Genomic DNA, 17,660 nt, shown 5'->3' with positions numbered 1-17,660 from the left:
TTTCCCACTGATTCTAAACTTAATAGTACAAATTGTGAAGTACACATATTTCAAGTACACTTAAATTAAAAAAAGAAAAAAACTAAGACTAAAACTGTTATTTGAGAAGTTATCATGATGCAACAGAGACTTCCTGTAACACATTTGATTGCTTTGCACAAAACTGGTCTTTTGTATCAGTGCAACCTGATTTAGTAAATAACTAGTTAAAGACTAGCTAGTAGTTACTAACTTTGGGTGGATTTTACGCACAAACTAATGCATTAAGACAAAGCTGATGCCACCCAAAACTGATAGGAGAGCGGGTTAAAGTGACACTACATAACTTCTGGAAGAAGAAAAAACACATATCTGAACAATAAAACACCACCTACTCAGTTATACTCAGAGATTTTACTGCTACAGCCTTACTTGGTCTAGTATGACCAGTAAGTCATGGTGGCTAATGTTTGAGGTATTGATTGACATTATTGAGTCAAATGGCTGACTTTTCTTTACTTCTTGCTACTGTTATGTCCACAGTGGCTGTTGGTTCAGCTAAAGAAACACAGGGCTGCTTTAAACAGATGCACTAGACTCAGTAAGAAATAAACAACAAATCCCATAAGCTAAATAAATGATTTATTGTACAAAAGAAAAATGACAGTAAATAAACAACAAAAGGCAAAAATAACAATTGAACAGTTATTCATATGCACAACCATTAAACTACAAAGTTGGGGTGATTTTTTTTTAACTACACAAAGAACGGAGGAATGAAGGGGGAAAGTGAGAAAAACATTAGAAGCGGTGAACCTGTCCAAAACATCATAAATGTCAACATTTGGGTAGGTATTTACATAGAGATTTCTTACTCTCATATATTTATATGAAAACACTCTCACACATACCAGTATACAAACACTAAAATTCAAAATGCAACTTCTCAACAGCTTGAACCATAGTTAAGCCATAGTTGTGGGCACAGCTAATTACTTCTTTTGACCACACATTACCAGAGCCGCTACCATCAGTCACTCTGTCAATAACTCAATCTGAACCTGAGAGCAAGGGGACCCTGTGGTTTTCATCTACAATTATCTTTTTTGGAGGGGGAGCGGGGGTTGGGGTTGGGGGGGAGGGTTCTTATGGGTTAAATGTTTGCACAGATTAATCGATGACAAATTTTAAAAAAGCAAGTTTTTTTTTAGAAGGCTAAAGTGAGGTAGACAGACTTTGAAATGCATTGTAATTAATATTAATAAATAGACAATTGACCAGTTGAATTATTTCCAACCACTGCCCCTAACAGCTTTTTTTCCTCCCTTTGAAATGTTCTAGCATATTCCTGCGATCACAAAAGTTACAGCACACAACATGTCATCCTCTACTTTGGCTAACAATCCCTGGATACTCCTCCCATTCTTACATGGGTGCTTTCACTTAAAATACACACAAAGGCAAAACATGTCTATGCAAGACAGTCGACACATTGTTTAAGTCAAAAGGACGTAGTCTCTCTAACATGGTAACAGATTAAAGTTGGTGGGCGGGCCATTTCCAGTTAAAGCATTCTATGTTCATTGATCCAGACACTTATTACACACATGACTTATCACCCAAAGTGGGCAAGGAGGCCTTTCAGGCCGCTGGTACAGTACGTCCAGGTTCCAGATTGGATAGAAGTGTGTGAGTGTATGGACAGGCCCCCGCTTCAGACAAAAGTCAGGAAAGCGTGATGGTATCAAAAAGAAGTGATAACCTTTCTAGTTTATCCGTATGGTTTATCACCAAGAAGCTTGAATAGTTTTTTTTTTATCCTATACTGTACAAGCTCTCTTGTGCTTGGTAAAACACAAACAACACTTTACCTCCTCACGCCATGAACGTCCCATAGTGCAAAATTTATTGTTGGTAAGGTAGAGTGCCCCAAAAAAAGGTTTTTGTACCCCTTTTTAATATATACATATATAATTTATATATAATGTCAGAAGGCGCTTCCTTTATCCAACAGCATAGTGCTTTCGTTTACAACAAAAGGATATCTTTGCTTTGACATCCAGGAGACAAAGACAGACTTCAAGCGTACTAATCTACTCTGTGTTTAAGCACTAACTAACAATATTTTCTCCATTATGATAATGATGACACAGTCAAGGTTGAGGTGGATGGGGGCATTTCAAAATGCATTCAAACATGTTCTCTAAACTAAAGTCAGTGTTGAGTTACATTCTCTTGATTTTTTTTGTGTGTGGTTTGTTGTGAATTATAAAAGCTATTTTTTTTATGAATACAGTACTGCAGTAAAAGGATTTTGCATTTTTCTTTTTATATTTTCTGAAACTTGCTTTGAGAAAAAGTGAGTGAACTTGCTTGACAGGAGTAATGGAGTTACTGCTCTTTCTTAATTTAAGTGTATGTTTTTATGTGAACACTGCTGCAAGTATGAACATGTAAACTTCTAGTGATAATACTGTCATTATATTTTGTACTATTTTCTGCTCACTCATGTTACAGCAGGTTGAGTATTTGAGCAAACTGGCACCCTTGTATGTTTTGCTGTCTGTTTGTTATTACTTGCTCAATCCCAGGCCTCTTCAAGTTATGAAACAGTGCATTTTCTTCTCTGTTTTAAACATTTAATACAAAAGCTGAATGTGTTAAAGTGTATTTTCCTTTGTTACACAGAAGAAAGAAAAATGTCAGGTTCTTGTCGTCCTGCAGGACGTGCCCTCCTCCTCCTCCTCTTCCAGACGGTGCCGAGTGACCTCAGAGTGCATCTACATTACAGTTCTGTTTCAGATTTTAGTGTGCAAGTCAAACTTAAATCCGTATTGTCTACTTTTGCAGAATGGCAGAAATAGCTACAACGACTTTATTTATCTGCTTTGAAAGATAGAGTTAAAACAGCGTAACCTCTTCTCTCCTTTTTCCTTTTTGAGTTTTACAAGACTACAAATAAAAAAAGATCAAAGTGACTGTGAAAAGGTTTCGTAGATACTCGAGAATGTCACACTGGGGTGTTATACATTAATAGAGGGTATAGGTTTGGTTTTGGATCTCCTTAACACTTAACATCTCTAAAGCACATCTCTAAACATCTGTAAACAAGATTTGGGATTTATCCTAACAGTATTCCTAAGAGTAAACTCTCCTCACATTAGCATGAATTCTGTTTTAAGAGTTTTTGTTAAAGTGATGAATTGCAAAATAATTCTGATCATGCCCCCTTGCAAACATTTTTTTTTTTTGTGGATCAAATCTCACCCGTAAGTAAGTGTATCTGTGAAATAAAGTATTTCCAAAACTTCTTTAAACCCCTTCTCCTTAGGACTGTAAATGCTTTTGTCTCCTGTCATCTCAATCCACTAACCTGGACATTTCACAAAGATGCCATTTAAAAAAAAAAAAAGTCTTAAAAAACCCCACAAAACTAACACATACTCTATAACATAGTTTTGTCTCATTTACCATTTTTTTGAAGCTTCTCCACAAGTACAACCTCTTTAAATCATTCATAATGTACTGTATTTCCATCACTCAGTCCTTTTTTGATTCATATTTCATTTATAATTTTTTTTTACATTTAGAATCAATTTAATTACTGGAAAAATGGAAACCCAGTGGGATGTTTTTGTGGCTGAGCAAATGTGACATCTGGTGCCGAGGAGTGGGTTCTGGTGCCAGGGGAGAGCTCCATAAGGGTTTTGGGTGGTTTGATGCAATGGTGGCTGTACACAAGTGTGCGTCTCCCCTGCAGCCTAAGAGCAGCCACATCTATCCACCACCATCCCCGGAATCTTGCCGTGGATGATCTGCTGCTTGTCATTGAAGTAGAGCATGTTAATGGGGGACATCTTGGTCGGGGTACAGCAGGGCCCTGCGGAGCCTCGGGGGTTGGCGTGCTGCACCAGGTGGGTGTGCGGGTATTTCTGCATGAACATGTACTCGCACTGGCCGGAGCAGTAGTTGGCTTTGTAGCGTTTGGGGGCAATGATCCAGTCCCAGCCGAACGCCTCGAAATCCACAGTCAGAGGGTAGCGACAGCAGCGGGACTCGGTGGAGTGCTCGTCACAGTCCAGGCCAAGGTTTCTCCGAGAACGTTTGGTCGTCTCAAGAACCTTCACTTCCAGGAACGGCTGCTGGAATCAGGGGGAGGAGGTGCAGGACAGAGAGAAAGAGGTGGTTATAAGAGAACAACAGAAGAGATGTGGCTGACATGTCAGGAGAGGAAAATAACATAATGTCTTAGAGGAATAGTTCAACATTTCAGGAAGTATCCTTATTTGCTTTCTTGCCAAGAGTTAGACGAGAAGATTGATAACACTTCTCTATCTGTGCAAGCCAGAAGGTTGTTAACTTAGCTTAGCATAAAGACTAGACACATGACTAAACAGCTATCCTAGCTCTACAGCTCACTAATAAACACGTTGTTTGTTTGTTTTTTAAATTTGTTCACAAACAGAAACATAAAAATAACAGTTTGTGGTTTTAGACGCAGTTTCATGCTCTTAATATCTCTTGATGAACAGTTTATCCTTCCTCCCTCTGCACAGCATCTCAGCTGGTTGCCTGGCAACCGCACTGAGATAAACTGTTGTTCGCTATGATATAGTAGGAGCGCAAAACTCCTTGTAAAAATGTTGGTACATTTCTATCTGTGTGTGTGGATTAAACAAACAAGATACAATATGTTAATTAGTGAGCTTTCTGGTTGGTGCATTTTTGAACTTTGGACCGAGTCAGGCTAGCTGTTTCCCCCTGCTTCCACTCTTTATGCTAAGCTAGGCTAACTGCCCCTTGGCTCTAGCTCCATACTTGAGACACAGAGACGAGAGTTGCATAAATCATCCCATCTTACTCTTGGCAAGAAGGATGACACACATATTTCTCAAACTATTCCTGTATTGTCTTAAAGTATAAGTACATAAAGTGAGCTCCTGTTTACAATGTTCCTTCGCGCTTAAACAACCTCTAATTTTTGAGGTTTGATTTAAACAATAATTTTTTTCATCATTTCTAAGTTTAATCTTAACACAAGAAGAAGGGACAGCATATATATCTATTATAAATCCATTATAATTCTGTCATCTTGTTTGTCCGTGATGTATTTCTGTAAATTGTGTTTCTTGCTCTATTCTGTACACACAACATCTGTTGCACATCTATCCATTCTGGGGAAGGGATCCCTCTGTTGTTCCTCCAGAGGTTTCTTCCATTTTTTCCTTATTCAAATTGACGATTTAAGGACTGAGGATATTGTATTGCTGTACAGATTGTAAAGCCCCCTGAGTAAAATTTGTGATATGTGATATTGGGCTATACATATAAAATGGACTTGATTGACTTGACAGAAAACACCTTTTTCACAGCAGACATATTGACATATTGTTGCATATAAATTTCACCATATGAGATGAGATGAAACATAAAAATGAAAACAAATGATCCAAAGCGGGATTCTTTGGTTTTGATATGTTGTAGCACAGAAAAAAGCACAAGTGTAAAAAACAACATTAATAATGGCTGCATCCCGATTAGTTCCACGGCTCTGCTATTGTGCATGATGGCTCACTGATGTCTTACTGTGACACTCACAGTGTAATTAAATCGTTGTTAGTGTAATTCATTCCACCTGTACTTTTCCTTCTATGACAAACCAAAATGTCTGCTGTGAAAAAGGTCTGTTGATACAAAACATCTTTGTCAGGTTGATGAATACAAAGTGCTTCATAAATGTTTTAAGGACCAAAACATTTAATAAAGTAATTTATGCAAGTGAGGAGGGCAGAATAATTTTGTTTTTCCTTCAAAGAAAGATGTGCACACATAAAATCAGTTGGCTAATGCAAAGGTTTGTGTTTAATCTATGTGCTTACAAACTCATTGAAACTGGAGTAGAAACGTGGACTTCCTCTGCCACGTCAGTAGATCAGACTCGACTTAAGTTCTTAAAGTGCTGTAACTTCAAGATGGCAACCACCGTAGATTACATAAGCTAACATCCCAAGAGAAAGAAACTGTATTAACATGAAAAGAATCCAGAAAAATGTATCTGATGATTATCGTTATGTGTGCTAGATAGTCTTTTAGTAAACATAAGATCAAAAACACTACTATTAAAAAAACAGATGACACCTTTGGCCACTGTGTGTATTGTCTTATTAGTAATGATAATAAATATCTGATCCTGAAATTATAGTTTTATGCTAATATTTATCAGAAGATATATGACTTTTCACATTGAGTTTTGATCAGTTATCAAACAGCTTCATGACAGCTTTTTTCACAGCAAGATGACAAAGTTTAACCTGAGACCTTTCAAGCTTCTCTGTCACTTATTGTCAGTGTTTCTTCTGCAAATGAAGCTCATCACATTAAGTTAAACTTAAAAAAGATAATGGGAGGATATCCTTAAGATGAAAACTCTTTCTCCTTTCAAAATGATAAGTAGCCTCTGTGGAGAAAGTAAGCAAACTGAAATAAACCATTAGACTATATAGCTGTGTGAATTATTCCAGGTCCTCAATGAGCCACTTGAATATAACAAAACCATTGTTTATGTAATTAGTAACACCTGTGCTTTTCCTTCTATGGCAAGTAAAAATGTCTGCTGTGACAAAGCACAATTAGTTTAGATTAGTAGTAAATTACTAAAAATCAGTAGTACCACATTCCTCCGGTTTTCTATCATACCAGTTACCTGCTTTTACCTGACAAACCAGGTATTAATCAATTCTTGAAATATAAAAGCAGCTGTGCTGTTGGTAATCAGCTTAACTCAGCTGTCACACAAATTCAATTTTAAAACCTGCATAATATGGATGATAGTTACAATAATCCTCTGATCATCTCCATAGCTCAATGGTGTGTACAGAGAGAATCTGATCTGAGTAGCAACCATGTCAACAGAGTCATGTTTGAACCTTGAACATCTAAAAGTGGTGCAAAATTCTCAATAACACAAATATGTCACTTAACCACAAATATTTCCTCACTGATGTAAATGCAAATACTATAATACACATGCATTTATATAATTAAAGGATTTGGGGACGTAGGTAGTCTTATAGTAAGTTCTATTGAAGAAAATTCAGGGATTTTAGCCTCAATCTTAATTATGTTTGGTTATTTTCTCCACAGGAATGAATGTGAGGTGAGAAAGAAGAGGTCAGATACTCGCTGACTTGTATTAGCATTAACAGTTGCTAATGGCTACCGTTTTTTTGACCAAACTAATAAGTTGACTCTTGGATGTCCTAAAAGGACTCTTCCTCCTCAGTTCCTAATAAAAAGCCTTAACCTCCTTATCTGCCATTTCACGAAACATATGAATGAATTTGTCATTTTTAAAGTAGAATCACAACGTGCCATTTCATCACCAATCAAAGAGCATTGATAGAAACTGCAGCCTGCAGATGACCCAAGAGGTCATCTGCAGGCTGCCATAACCTTGACCTTTGGGCAAAGCGAGCAGATCAAATATTTTACTCCATCATGTTTGTTTTACAAAGCTTTCCTCTCCCCACAGTGATTCCAGCTGGGCTTGAGCGCAGATTTTGTGACGCATTCAAAAGAGGAAATAAGCTGAAAGGCCATCAGAGTGAGACCATGTCAGCTTGGCCTTTAGGGCCTTTGTTGTAGAAAAAAAGACCCAGAGGATCAAGGAGAAGCTGAATTTTTTCTTTGCTTGTTGTGTTTTGTTTTATTTTTGTAAACTTGCCTGTGTTTTTGATCTTTTCCTTTTTTTTGGGTTCAAGAATAATATTGCACACTGCTGTGTGCTCAGAGGGCAGCGATTTATTGGCCAAGACAACCAGAGCTGACCTCTGATATGTGTTGAGAAGATCTGACCCAAATGACCACTTGGTAAATATTTGGTGTTGCTTAACTGGGATGACTGGCCTACATAGTTCAACATAGATGTTGTATGTAGCTGTCAGTTGCAGTGACGCTGGGATTTCTAACTAGATTAATGGTTCACGGATGGTTTTGTTTTAAGACTGAAGGTTGAACTCATCCATGCAGCCTCATTAATTACATTAGACATAAACTGAACAGTGGTTCATCTATTTTTTATTTAAAGAATCTAAGCAAATATGTCAGCCAAAACAAGTCTGGTGATGATGAGTTTGAGGCCCAATATGAGGCTAAAATGTCCACAGTGCCAAAACTATCCAGAGGAACACTGGGTTAGGATACATGCCGCACTTTAAATATTTCCCGCAAGAAAATACATTTATGTTTTGCAAAAGAGTACAATCACTTCAGCCTTCATTTTCAATAAAAGAGTGATATAATTAACATTTTGAGTTTTCACAATCACGTGGAAAAAACACAAAACCGTAAAAGTGCACAGACAATGCACATTAAATTTACGGTTTCTAAAGAGTAAGTGTTACTAGAAAATATGTGAGCCAGTGCAAATGATCTGCAAGGTTGATCCAAACAAAGCAGCTGTGCTTTCTCTCTAGGGACATGATTAAAAGACATAATTATCCACCTGTATCCAGTGTACAGGAAGCTTTAAATAACACAGAATACACATTATTCTGTGTTCTGCCTTTAAACTACCTTTAAATATCTCTTGCAACAATTACAACTAAATATGCCCACTCCTTTTTTATGCCTGTAGATTTCAAATCAACACTTTAGATAAATGGAGATTCCCAGTCAGTGTCTATAACTAACAACAAAAATAAAATGTTGTGTCTAGTGGAACTTACGACATCTGGATCAGGAGATTCTGTTCTATTTGAAGTGTGACTTTGTGATTTAGTCTGTTCAAATAAATGCTGCTTTACAGAAACATCATGTCAGCTGCAGGTTTGTTTGAAACCATTTGTGCCTTTATAAAAGTGTGGCTGTTGCTTTGGTTATGGTTTCAAACATTTTGACGTCAAGAATGGTGCACGCTGAATAATGTATTATTATTACTGTCCATCTTCATATTTGATATGTTTCGTATTCATAATGCAGATTGATTATACAGCATGGTCTTCTTCTACTTCACAATAGCCAAACCTTGGAGTATGTGTGTGTTTTTTTCATGCGTTATGATACATTTTTGAATGTGTTTCTCTATCTTCTGTGCAGCCACTGATTTTCATTCATGAGACACACATGAGACTCAACTTTCAGATACTTTGCTAGCTTGAGATGGATGAACGTCATGTCTGCTTTAACATTTTCAGCGTAGATTTTCAAATGAATTTGCAGTAACAATTTGCACTAAAAACAGAACTTTGACAGTAATAAAAACCAACATGACATTTAGTGTTCAATCAGTTCCTTTCTTTGGAACGCACACTTGTTGTCTTTACTGTACTTATTTTGATTGGTGAAATGAATAGAAATCAATGTGAGCCTGGAGAGAAAGAAAAAATATTCAAAAGTCTAAAACACAGCAGCATGCATTTTAAAGATGTAAATTTAAATTACATTAAATTATGTAAAAAGAGATATACATTAGTGTATTTGCCTGCATGTGTCCTCACTATATAGTAATTGCTGGCAGTTTTGGGTATATATTTAACCCCAAGCTTTTCATTTCAAGATTTTAAATCTGTAATAACTGATTTTTTGGCCACTTGGGGGCAGCAGAAAGTCGTTGTGAACACAACACTAACATATCATCACCTTTTAAGCCTATATAGTGAACATGTTAGCAAACTTATCAAAATTATCATTCATTTGGAGTTGGTCTCTGGTCACCTGGTGAATGTAAGTCCAATATTCACACTCTTTTAGCTCTGTTTTTGGTTTCTACCAACTCCTGAGGGAAATACTCTGTCTAGGTCTTTAGCTGCTAAATGCTCCACTATGTTCACAAACTAGTGGCAACTGTTTTGCATACAATGGACTTATTACAGCTTTTTGCTGAAAACAGTAGCGTGCTGCAGCTGAAAACACTATGAGAGCAGTGAGAGCACTCGACTATGTTCACCAGCTAGCGGCTAACTGTGTCTGTTTGCCATTTTGTGCTGAGCAGGTAGTGTACAGTGGCTCTCCAGAGCTTTTTCTCTGAAAACAGCTGCCTGTCTGCCAAAAAGTTGCAGCCAGAGAGCTAAACAATGAGCTGAAACTTGCTGTAAAGCTCCATAAAGCTCTGTAAAGCCGAGGGGAGCTGCACAGTCTCTCTGATATTACACACTGTCTTTTGATACATTATTCTAAAAATATTTAAGAGTTGACAAGAGTTCACAAGAGAGAAAGGCGGTTGGCTCCTTCCTCCTTTACCCCATGACTTTTTGTCATATGTTACATATGTTTTTAAATAAAGTTGTTTTCATCTGCCCTCCTTTTATTAAAATGAAAGTGATTCCCTCTCTGCCCCTGGGACAGGTCTGAGGGTCCTTACCAGCCCCTCCTCCCCGGGTCGCAGTGAGGTAACTGCCAGGTCATTGCCGCTCTCATCAAAGGCATTGATGTCAATTCCCCAGTTGGTGTGCGGCTGTTTGAACCAGTTCTGCAACACGTGCTTAAAGTCAATACTCTGCCAGTGGCCGACCCTGGAATTGAGCTCTATCTTCAGGGAGCGGATGCGGATGTGGCGGCTACCCTGCTCCGTGACGGGCTTGAGCCGGAGGATCTGCAGGTAGACGGTGGAGGTCTGCTGCAGCGGTCGCAGGTACACCCACAGCTGGGCCTTCAGCACCTTGGTGAACATCAGTTTGGGGCTGAACTTGAAGAAGCAGCAGCTGGGCTTCCCATTCACCTGCACCAGTGGCTCCGCTGTGAAACAGAGGACAGTCACATTAATATATGTACAGTATATATACAATCTTGTATATAGAATCCTGCTCATCATCATTTGAATACACATGACATTGCACTTGTATCAAACAGTTTTATATCAGACATTATTAATTCCCTTCAGGTCACCATCAATACGTGTTGGCATTTTGTTACAGTATACATGTAAAAATAAAATTGCATTTTATTCTACATAAAACACATTGTTAGTTCATCTTTTTTCACAGAGTTTCTGTTGACAAAATGTGTCATTTGGTAGCTGGTGATCTTCTCTGTAACTGTTAATAGTCATGGTAGCTGTTTGTTACTGCAACAACATCTGCATCATTCACTTCAAACAAACCACTTTTGCTTCTTTATATTTATTTATTTAAATCTTCAGAAAACTTGGAGAACTCTCATTTACAATGGTGCCGAGGTACAGACACACAATAAGAACAGACAGTATAATAGTAAACAATGGTGTGTCCCATAACTATCTCCAGTAATGAATCTTAAAGGTCCAGTGTGTAGAATTTAGTGGCATCTAGTGGAACAGACTTGGCAGAAATGGAATATAATATTCATAAGTATGTGTTAATAAGTTTATAATCCCATGAAAATAAGAATTGTTGTGTTTTCATTATCTTAGAATGAGCCCTTTATATCTACATAAGATATAAAGGCCTCTTTCACGGAGGCTGCCATGTTGCACCATCATGTTTCTACAGTAGCCCAGAACTGAACACTGGTCCTAGAGAAGGCCTTTTGCGTTTTTCGCTAGTTTAGCGGCCACCATAGATTCTCCTACATGCTTGGAAGGGGAGGGTGAGGGGAAGGGTATTGACTTGGCTGCAATCTTCAATCTCATCACTTGATGCCACTAAATTCTACACACCGGACCTTTAATGTGGGGTGATATTCTGAATATAAAGGTTTGAGAGTGGAACTGGTCGCTTGCCCATAAATAACATCCCTGTGGTCCAGAGGAAAACTCCTTCAACAATTATTTTTCTTGTAAATAAAGGAAAACAAGATTTATTTCTAAAAAGAAAACCCAATTTCAATCAGCTTGATAACATGTCAATATGGACTTTAAAAGTTTTTCACAAGTGGGTAGTTCTGGGTCTGAAAAATGAAGCCAATGCAGAAGTGCCTCAAACCTGCATTCTCTCTTATGGCCATCAGGGGGTGACTCCACTGGTTCAAAAAAGTCCGATTGTTAGAAGTCTATTGGAAAATGACCCTACTTCTCACTTGATTTATTACCTCAGTAAACACTTTCCTAATGAGTTTATGGTCTCAACCGCTAGTTTCAAGTCTTCAATACTGCATGATGTTCATTTTGTTAATTATGGTCCCATTTAATTTGAATTTGATGATGAAGCAGGGTGTGCTTTAGGGCTTGGCTATGTTGTGATTGACAAGTCACTATCACGGTGACAGCATTGGTTAGGTAAAGTAAACATGGCATAATTCCAGATTCACAGAATATAGGCATAGCCATAGCCATCATTATTTCAGTGTGTTTTCAGTTCATGGAAGTTAATTGTAACATTTTGATCACCTAAAAAGTCTTGTTCAGCATTTAGTTGTACTAAAAGACCCTCTAAAGAGTCAGATGTTGAATTTTTTGGTAAGTACATTTTGTTTTAATGATCTTAAGCTGTTTTTCGCTAGCGAAAATTAGCATTAGCATTATCACAGTCAACCCTAGACTGTAAATGCACCATGCTAACCGAGCTACCAGCTAGTGTTAGGGTCAGCTCCACCCTCTTGTCCAAATATGGTCACTTCTCATCACTTCTGGCTCCAAAAATCCAAGATGGCGACAGTCAAAATGCCAAACTTGAGGCTTCAAAAACGTGAGTCAACAAACCAATGGATGATGTCATGGTGGCTACCGTTATTATTTTTATACAGTCTATAGTTTTTCATCAATCCAAATCCCTAGATATGTATAGTATTGCACTCTCTTTATTATGCTGTTATTAACAGAACAAATTTCAAAATTACCATGGTCAATATTTCTTGCATTTGAAAACACCATCCATTTTGTTTTTGCACATATTGGGACCGGTTTCAAGCTATGAAGGTGTTTTTGAAAGAGGTTAAATAATAGCTGTAGATTAAGAGTGGCGGCATGAATAGAATCCACACAGGAATAAAAGAGAGTGTCGTCTGCGTAAATATGGACGTTGCAATTATACAATGAAAAGGTAGTGTCGTTTACATAAATTGTGAATAAGACTGGTCCAAGGAACTCCAACCTTGAGGAACTCCCTTTGCAATGGAGAGAAAAGAGGACTGGAAACCTATGAATTCTGAAACCACAGGCAGCTAGCATTGTCAAAACCCAAACAATAAAGTCGGCGTAAGAGAGAGAGTGGTCGACTTTGTCAAAAGCTTTAGTTAAATCAACAAAAGTGCAGCACAGTGTTTTTTTGTCATCTAATGCTGAGACTATATTGTTAATAACTAGGGAAATAGCAGAAATAGTGCTATGCTTAGGCCTGAAACCAGACTGAAGTATTTTTGCAAGACAAGATAGTTTTGAGATTGGATCATAATTATTTAATTCACATTTGCTATAGCCTTTATGGAGAGAAAGAACATAGACAGTCTTCCAAATTATAGGAGTGATGTCAGAGGTAATGCTAAGATTGAAAGTTATATACAAGTTAGTTATATATTCAGAAACTAGCTGTGCTGAGAAGTTCAGAGTAAATGGTTCCAGTTTGTCATCACCTGTTGATTTTCATGCATCAATATTGCATAAGGCACCAGCTACCATCCTACCGGAAACAGGAGATAAGCTAAAGGAATGGTTTACCTCAGCAGTATTATTAAGGAAGGATGACCTATGTTCATCCACACAACCATTGAGATCAACACTAAGACAAATAAATGACAAGATGCAGCAATATGATTGTTAAAAGCAGTGAACATTTCATAGCTATCAGTTATCTGAGTAAGGCCATTAACACCAGGTAAGGTAAAAGAGTGCTAGAAATATTAGGTGGATTTGACTATTTTCCAGAATTTACTGGGGTTACAAGAGGAATTAGTAAGTACAGATAATATTCAGTTTTAGCTTTTCTGGCAGCAGCAGTGCACTTATTCCTCAACTGTTTAAAGGCAAGCCACTGACAAAGGTCTTAGCCAGAGCCTATGCTTTGTTTCTGGAACAAAGTAATGTAGAAAGAACCAGGGAGTGGAGCTACATTTTGTTCTTGCCTTTTCAAAAGGTGCATGCTTATTATCTGCCAGGCATAAGCCTAATAGGATAAGATTCCTTATGAGTCCTCACCATTTTATGATATGCATTACAACATAGAAAAAGGCATTGCTGGCAATCAGCTAGGATAAAAACAAGGCTTATCTAATCTGTTGCAGGCCAAATTTTGGCCTTTGTCATGGCTCAAAAACTGACATCCATAGAAAAGTTTAGTCTCATCTTGAACCAGCACATCTGCAGATGAATTCCATACCCGATATGTTATGATCCACTAAAGTTAGGCACAATACGAGATGAATAAATCCCCATTCTTGTTAGCTTCTCAGATGGTTCTATGTAACAAACCATCTGGCATGTCAGGTTGGTAGAAAGGCCTAGTCATCAAAAATTTTTAAGTTTCTTCTAACCACTATGTGTGAATTAGCTTTCCTCTGTTTCACATTTTAATGCAAACAATTGGGCAGTGATCACTAACACCAAGGTCAAAAACACCACAGACAGGATATTTCTCTGTTCTGTTTGATAATATTAAGTCAATTAAGCTTGACTTGGAGAAATCCTTCAGGTTGGGGCAAGTGGGATGTGAAATGATTTGTGTAAAATTAAGATTGTAAAAAAGTTCTTTAAGATTATTAGATGCTGAGGTAAGCCAGTCTAACTTGAGATCACCAAGGATAATCACCTTATGATCAATCAATGTTGTAATTAATTCAGAGCTTTTCTAGGGCTTCTGAGGGGGCAGAAGGAAGTCTGTAGACACCAATAACTATTACTACTGAATTATTATGCCCCAGATCTATTTTCAAGGAAATAAATTCAAAATATTTAGGAATTGAGACTGAAGTCAGCTCAAGTACAGAGAGAGATGATTTTACATATACTGCCACACCACCTCCTTTACCAGCTCTACCTGCTCTATATATTAAATCTACTAAAAGAAACAGTTTGATTATCAATCTCTTTTTTCAGCCAAGTCTCTGTTAAAATCATCACATCTAGATAAAGTTGAGATAAAAGGATACTTAAGTGATTTGTTATGGCTTAGCAAACTGTGTATATTTAGATGTAAGAAAACAAAACCACTTCTAGTCTTAAAAATCTGTGGATCATTTAAATTAGCATCTGAAGTGATGAGTGATGCAGAAGACCCAGAAGTAGTTGATTTAAAGCTGAAGGAGCTGGCTGAAGGCAATTTTGAGTCTGAACATTAATAGTGATGAGGTTCCTGGGACATGCACCAGATTGTTTGACTGCAAATCTCACAGAGCATCTATAAGTGATTATCACAGGGATGGTGAAAATGTCTGTGTCTGGTCCAAGTCTGATAGAAAATTTGCCAGTGTTAGATGTGGAACCAAACAAATAGGGACTGGGGCCCAAGGAACATCAGTCTCTAATGAACTGGTCATTTCTGGTCATGAAAGTTGTGGGGTGGCATGGTTGGTTTCTGTGAGGAGCGGCTGAACATGCTATATGCTAAATTGGCAGATAGCATCCGAACTCCAGCTTTGTTCGGGTGGAGACCATCTGGGCCAAAAAGATGCCCCCGTTCCCAGAAGAGTATCATTTGTGCCAATGTGGATAATAATCTATCTACTAATAAGCTATCTACCTCAGAGTGGGATTTTATTATGTCTGGAACTTTGTCTGCAATGTCAAGCACTTTGGCGCTGGGGAAACAGAGTATGAGCCTATCTGACTCTCACGTTTCTAATTAGTCTCCGATTATTAGCATTGTCGGGGGTTTGTGAGACGATGTGGGTGAGAGGGTTGGATAGATGGGGAAAGCCTAGATCATCCAGGATGTTAAATTTATTCTCCAAGTGAATCCTGAAAGATGGAGAGAACCGAGAGGAGTGACTATCCATGTGCTTCCCCTTGCCAACCAGTGTCTGGTGGATATGGAGTAGAGCTAGTAGGTGGCTCTTTAAGCTTTGCTCCTAACAGTTCCCAGCAGATGTTGGGATGGGTTGGGGCTGCAACATTGCAGGGGAAGGTGCTTTTGGCGCTGGAGTGACTGAGGTTTCCAGGAATTCTCCTCCTCCCGAATCTGGTACAACACTGATATCCTCCCCTCCAACTCCTTGATCTTCTGAGAAAGGTGAGAGCAGCTAACACAGCCCAGAAGAGAGGTGAGTAGAGCCACTTCAGGGACAGGTTGCTAGGAATGGCTCGAGGGCTCCAAATATGGAGCTGACAGCAATTTTGCAGCTATACCAGGACACAGGCAGGGACACAGGACCAGGAAACAGGCAGGGGCAGGAAACTTGCCCACCTGGGTCCAAAATACTTGGCCCAGCATGCAGAAACAGCTCTGGTTAAATCACCCTCAAACGCTTTTCCTAAGAATACGGCTCAGCTGTTGTTCGTCCTTGCGGAGTGAAGGAAACTCAAATCAGGGACAAATCAGCAATCTGTGATCAGAATAAAATAAGTCCATAAAATAGCTCTGCAATTTAAAAGGCATTAATAAGAAAGCCAGTGGTCTGAATAGGTCATAAAAAGTTGTCAAAAGTTGTTAAAACTTGTTAAAAACAGGTAGAGCAGCAGAGTAACAACAAGCAAACTGCCAGCTGGTAACCGGACATGACATGTTCCCACATTTGACTTCTGGAAACATAAAACACATAACTTCCTCTGCATCGCAGGGCACTTTTTACCAGCAAAAAGCAAATACAGAATCTTTCATTACCAGGATAGACAGTAGATTCATTCATGTGTAGCAACACAAAGAATTAACGACCTATCTAATTCCTACATTACAACAACCAACAACAGTCGTGACTGATGGGTTCACAACAGGAACAAGAGGTTAAAGACAACAAGAACAAATGAAACTGAGGAAATCACCAGATGAACAGACCGTGGCACTCTAGTCCATGTATTGTTAATAACTATAATCATACTGGACTACATAACTAAAAAGAATCCTCTCAGCAGTTAATACAGCATTTAGAAATACAAACAGAAATGTTTTAGTGTAAACTTTACTTCTATAATATTAACAACAACACTGATGAGTAGCTGCTTATGGATTAAAGCAAAAAGCAGGCACAGAGAGGAGTTTTTCAGTCAAATGAGAAAGATTGAGATCACTGATAACTGATAATAAGTGATAACATGTTGGCCCATTACTCCTTAACATGAATGAATCAATAGAAATACACTGCAGTCAAGATATGGCGTATTTGTTGTTCTTTAAATACAATACTTACATTTTATATAATGTGATGGATATTGAGTAAGATTTAAAAAATTTAACCTTGAGTTTGAATCCATGTACAGTAATTTACAATGAGAAATTGGATATTATTTCTTTCACAACATGATATTGTAAAACAGTAGTGTCTAAAAGCACTCATTGCAGTGCTTTTTATATCTGCATGAGGGCTGTCGATTATCATGGCACATGGTCCTGTTGTTCGGTCAATTCAGTCAGGTTACATTTGTGATTACATCAAGGTTGGAAAAAAACAGATACATTTGCATATTAAAACAAGGATCAGTAATGGTGGCCAGTGGCCAGATGGTAACCTTAGATTCCCCTGGGTCAGTCATAATGAAATGGTGTACCCCTACATTACAACTAGCAAAATTAAACTTTTTTTTAGAAGCTCAACCTTACTAGCAAATATATTTGGGGTCTGGATTAAGGGCTATGTTAAAGAACACAAGGCGTCTCCTAAAATAGGCAGATTTATTCCTGTCA

General features: G+C 38.0%; 1 protein-coding gene across 2 annotated transcripts in view; it reads right to left on the bottom strand.

Moving 5' to 3' along the window:
- Positions 1–606: 606 nt before the first annotated feature.
- LOC122980771 (growth/differentiation factor 11-like) overlaps positions 607–17,660 on the bottom strand; it is a 30,098-nt gene continuing 13,044 nt past the window's right edge. Inside the window, exons 2-3 of one of the 2 annotated variants that reach the window (XM_044349096.1) lie at positions 10,340–10,713; positions 607–4,121 (exon numbers count right to left, since the gene is read on the bottom strand). In XM_044349096.1, the coding sequence (XP_044205031.1) occupies positions 3,741–4,121; positions 10,340–10,713 (755 nt within the window). In that variant the 3' untranslated portion in view covers positions 607–3,740. The remainder of the gene's footprint in view (positions 4,122–10,339; positions 10,714–17,660) is intronic. The other variant, XM_044349097.1, reaches the window with a different exon arrangement.

This window comes from Thunnus albacares, chromosome 4 (assembly GCF_914725855.1).
Source record: "Thunnus albacares chromosome 4, fThuAlb1.1, whole genome shotgun sequence".
Classification (NCBI taxonomy): domain Eukaryota; kingdom Metazoa; phylum Chordata; class Actinopteri; order Scombriformes; family Scombridae; genus Thunnus; species Thunnus albacares.
This window is presented reverse-complemented; position numbering and strand designations above follow the sequence as displayed.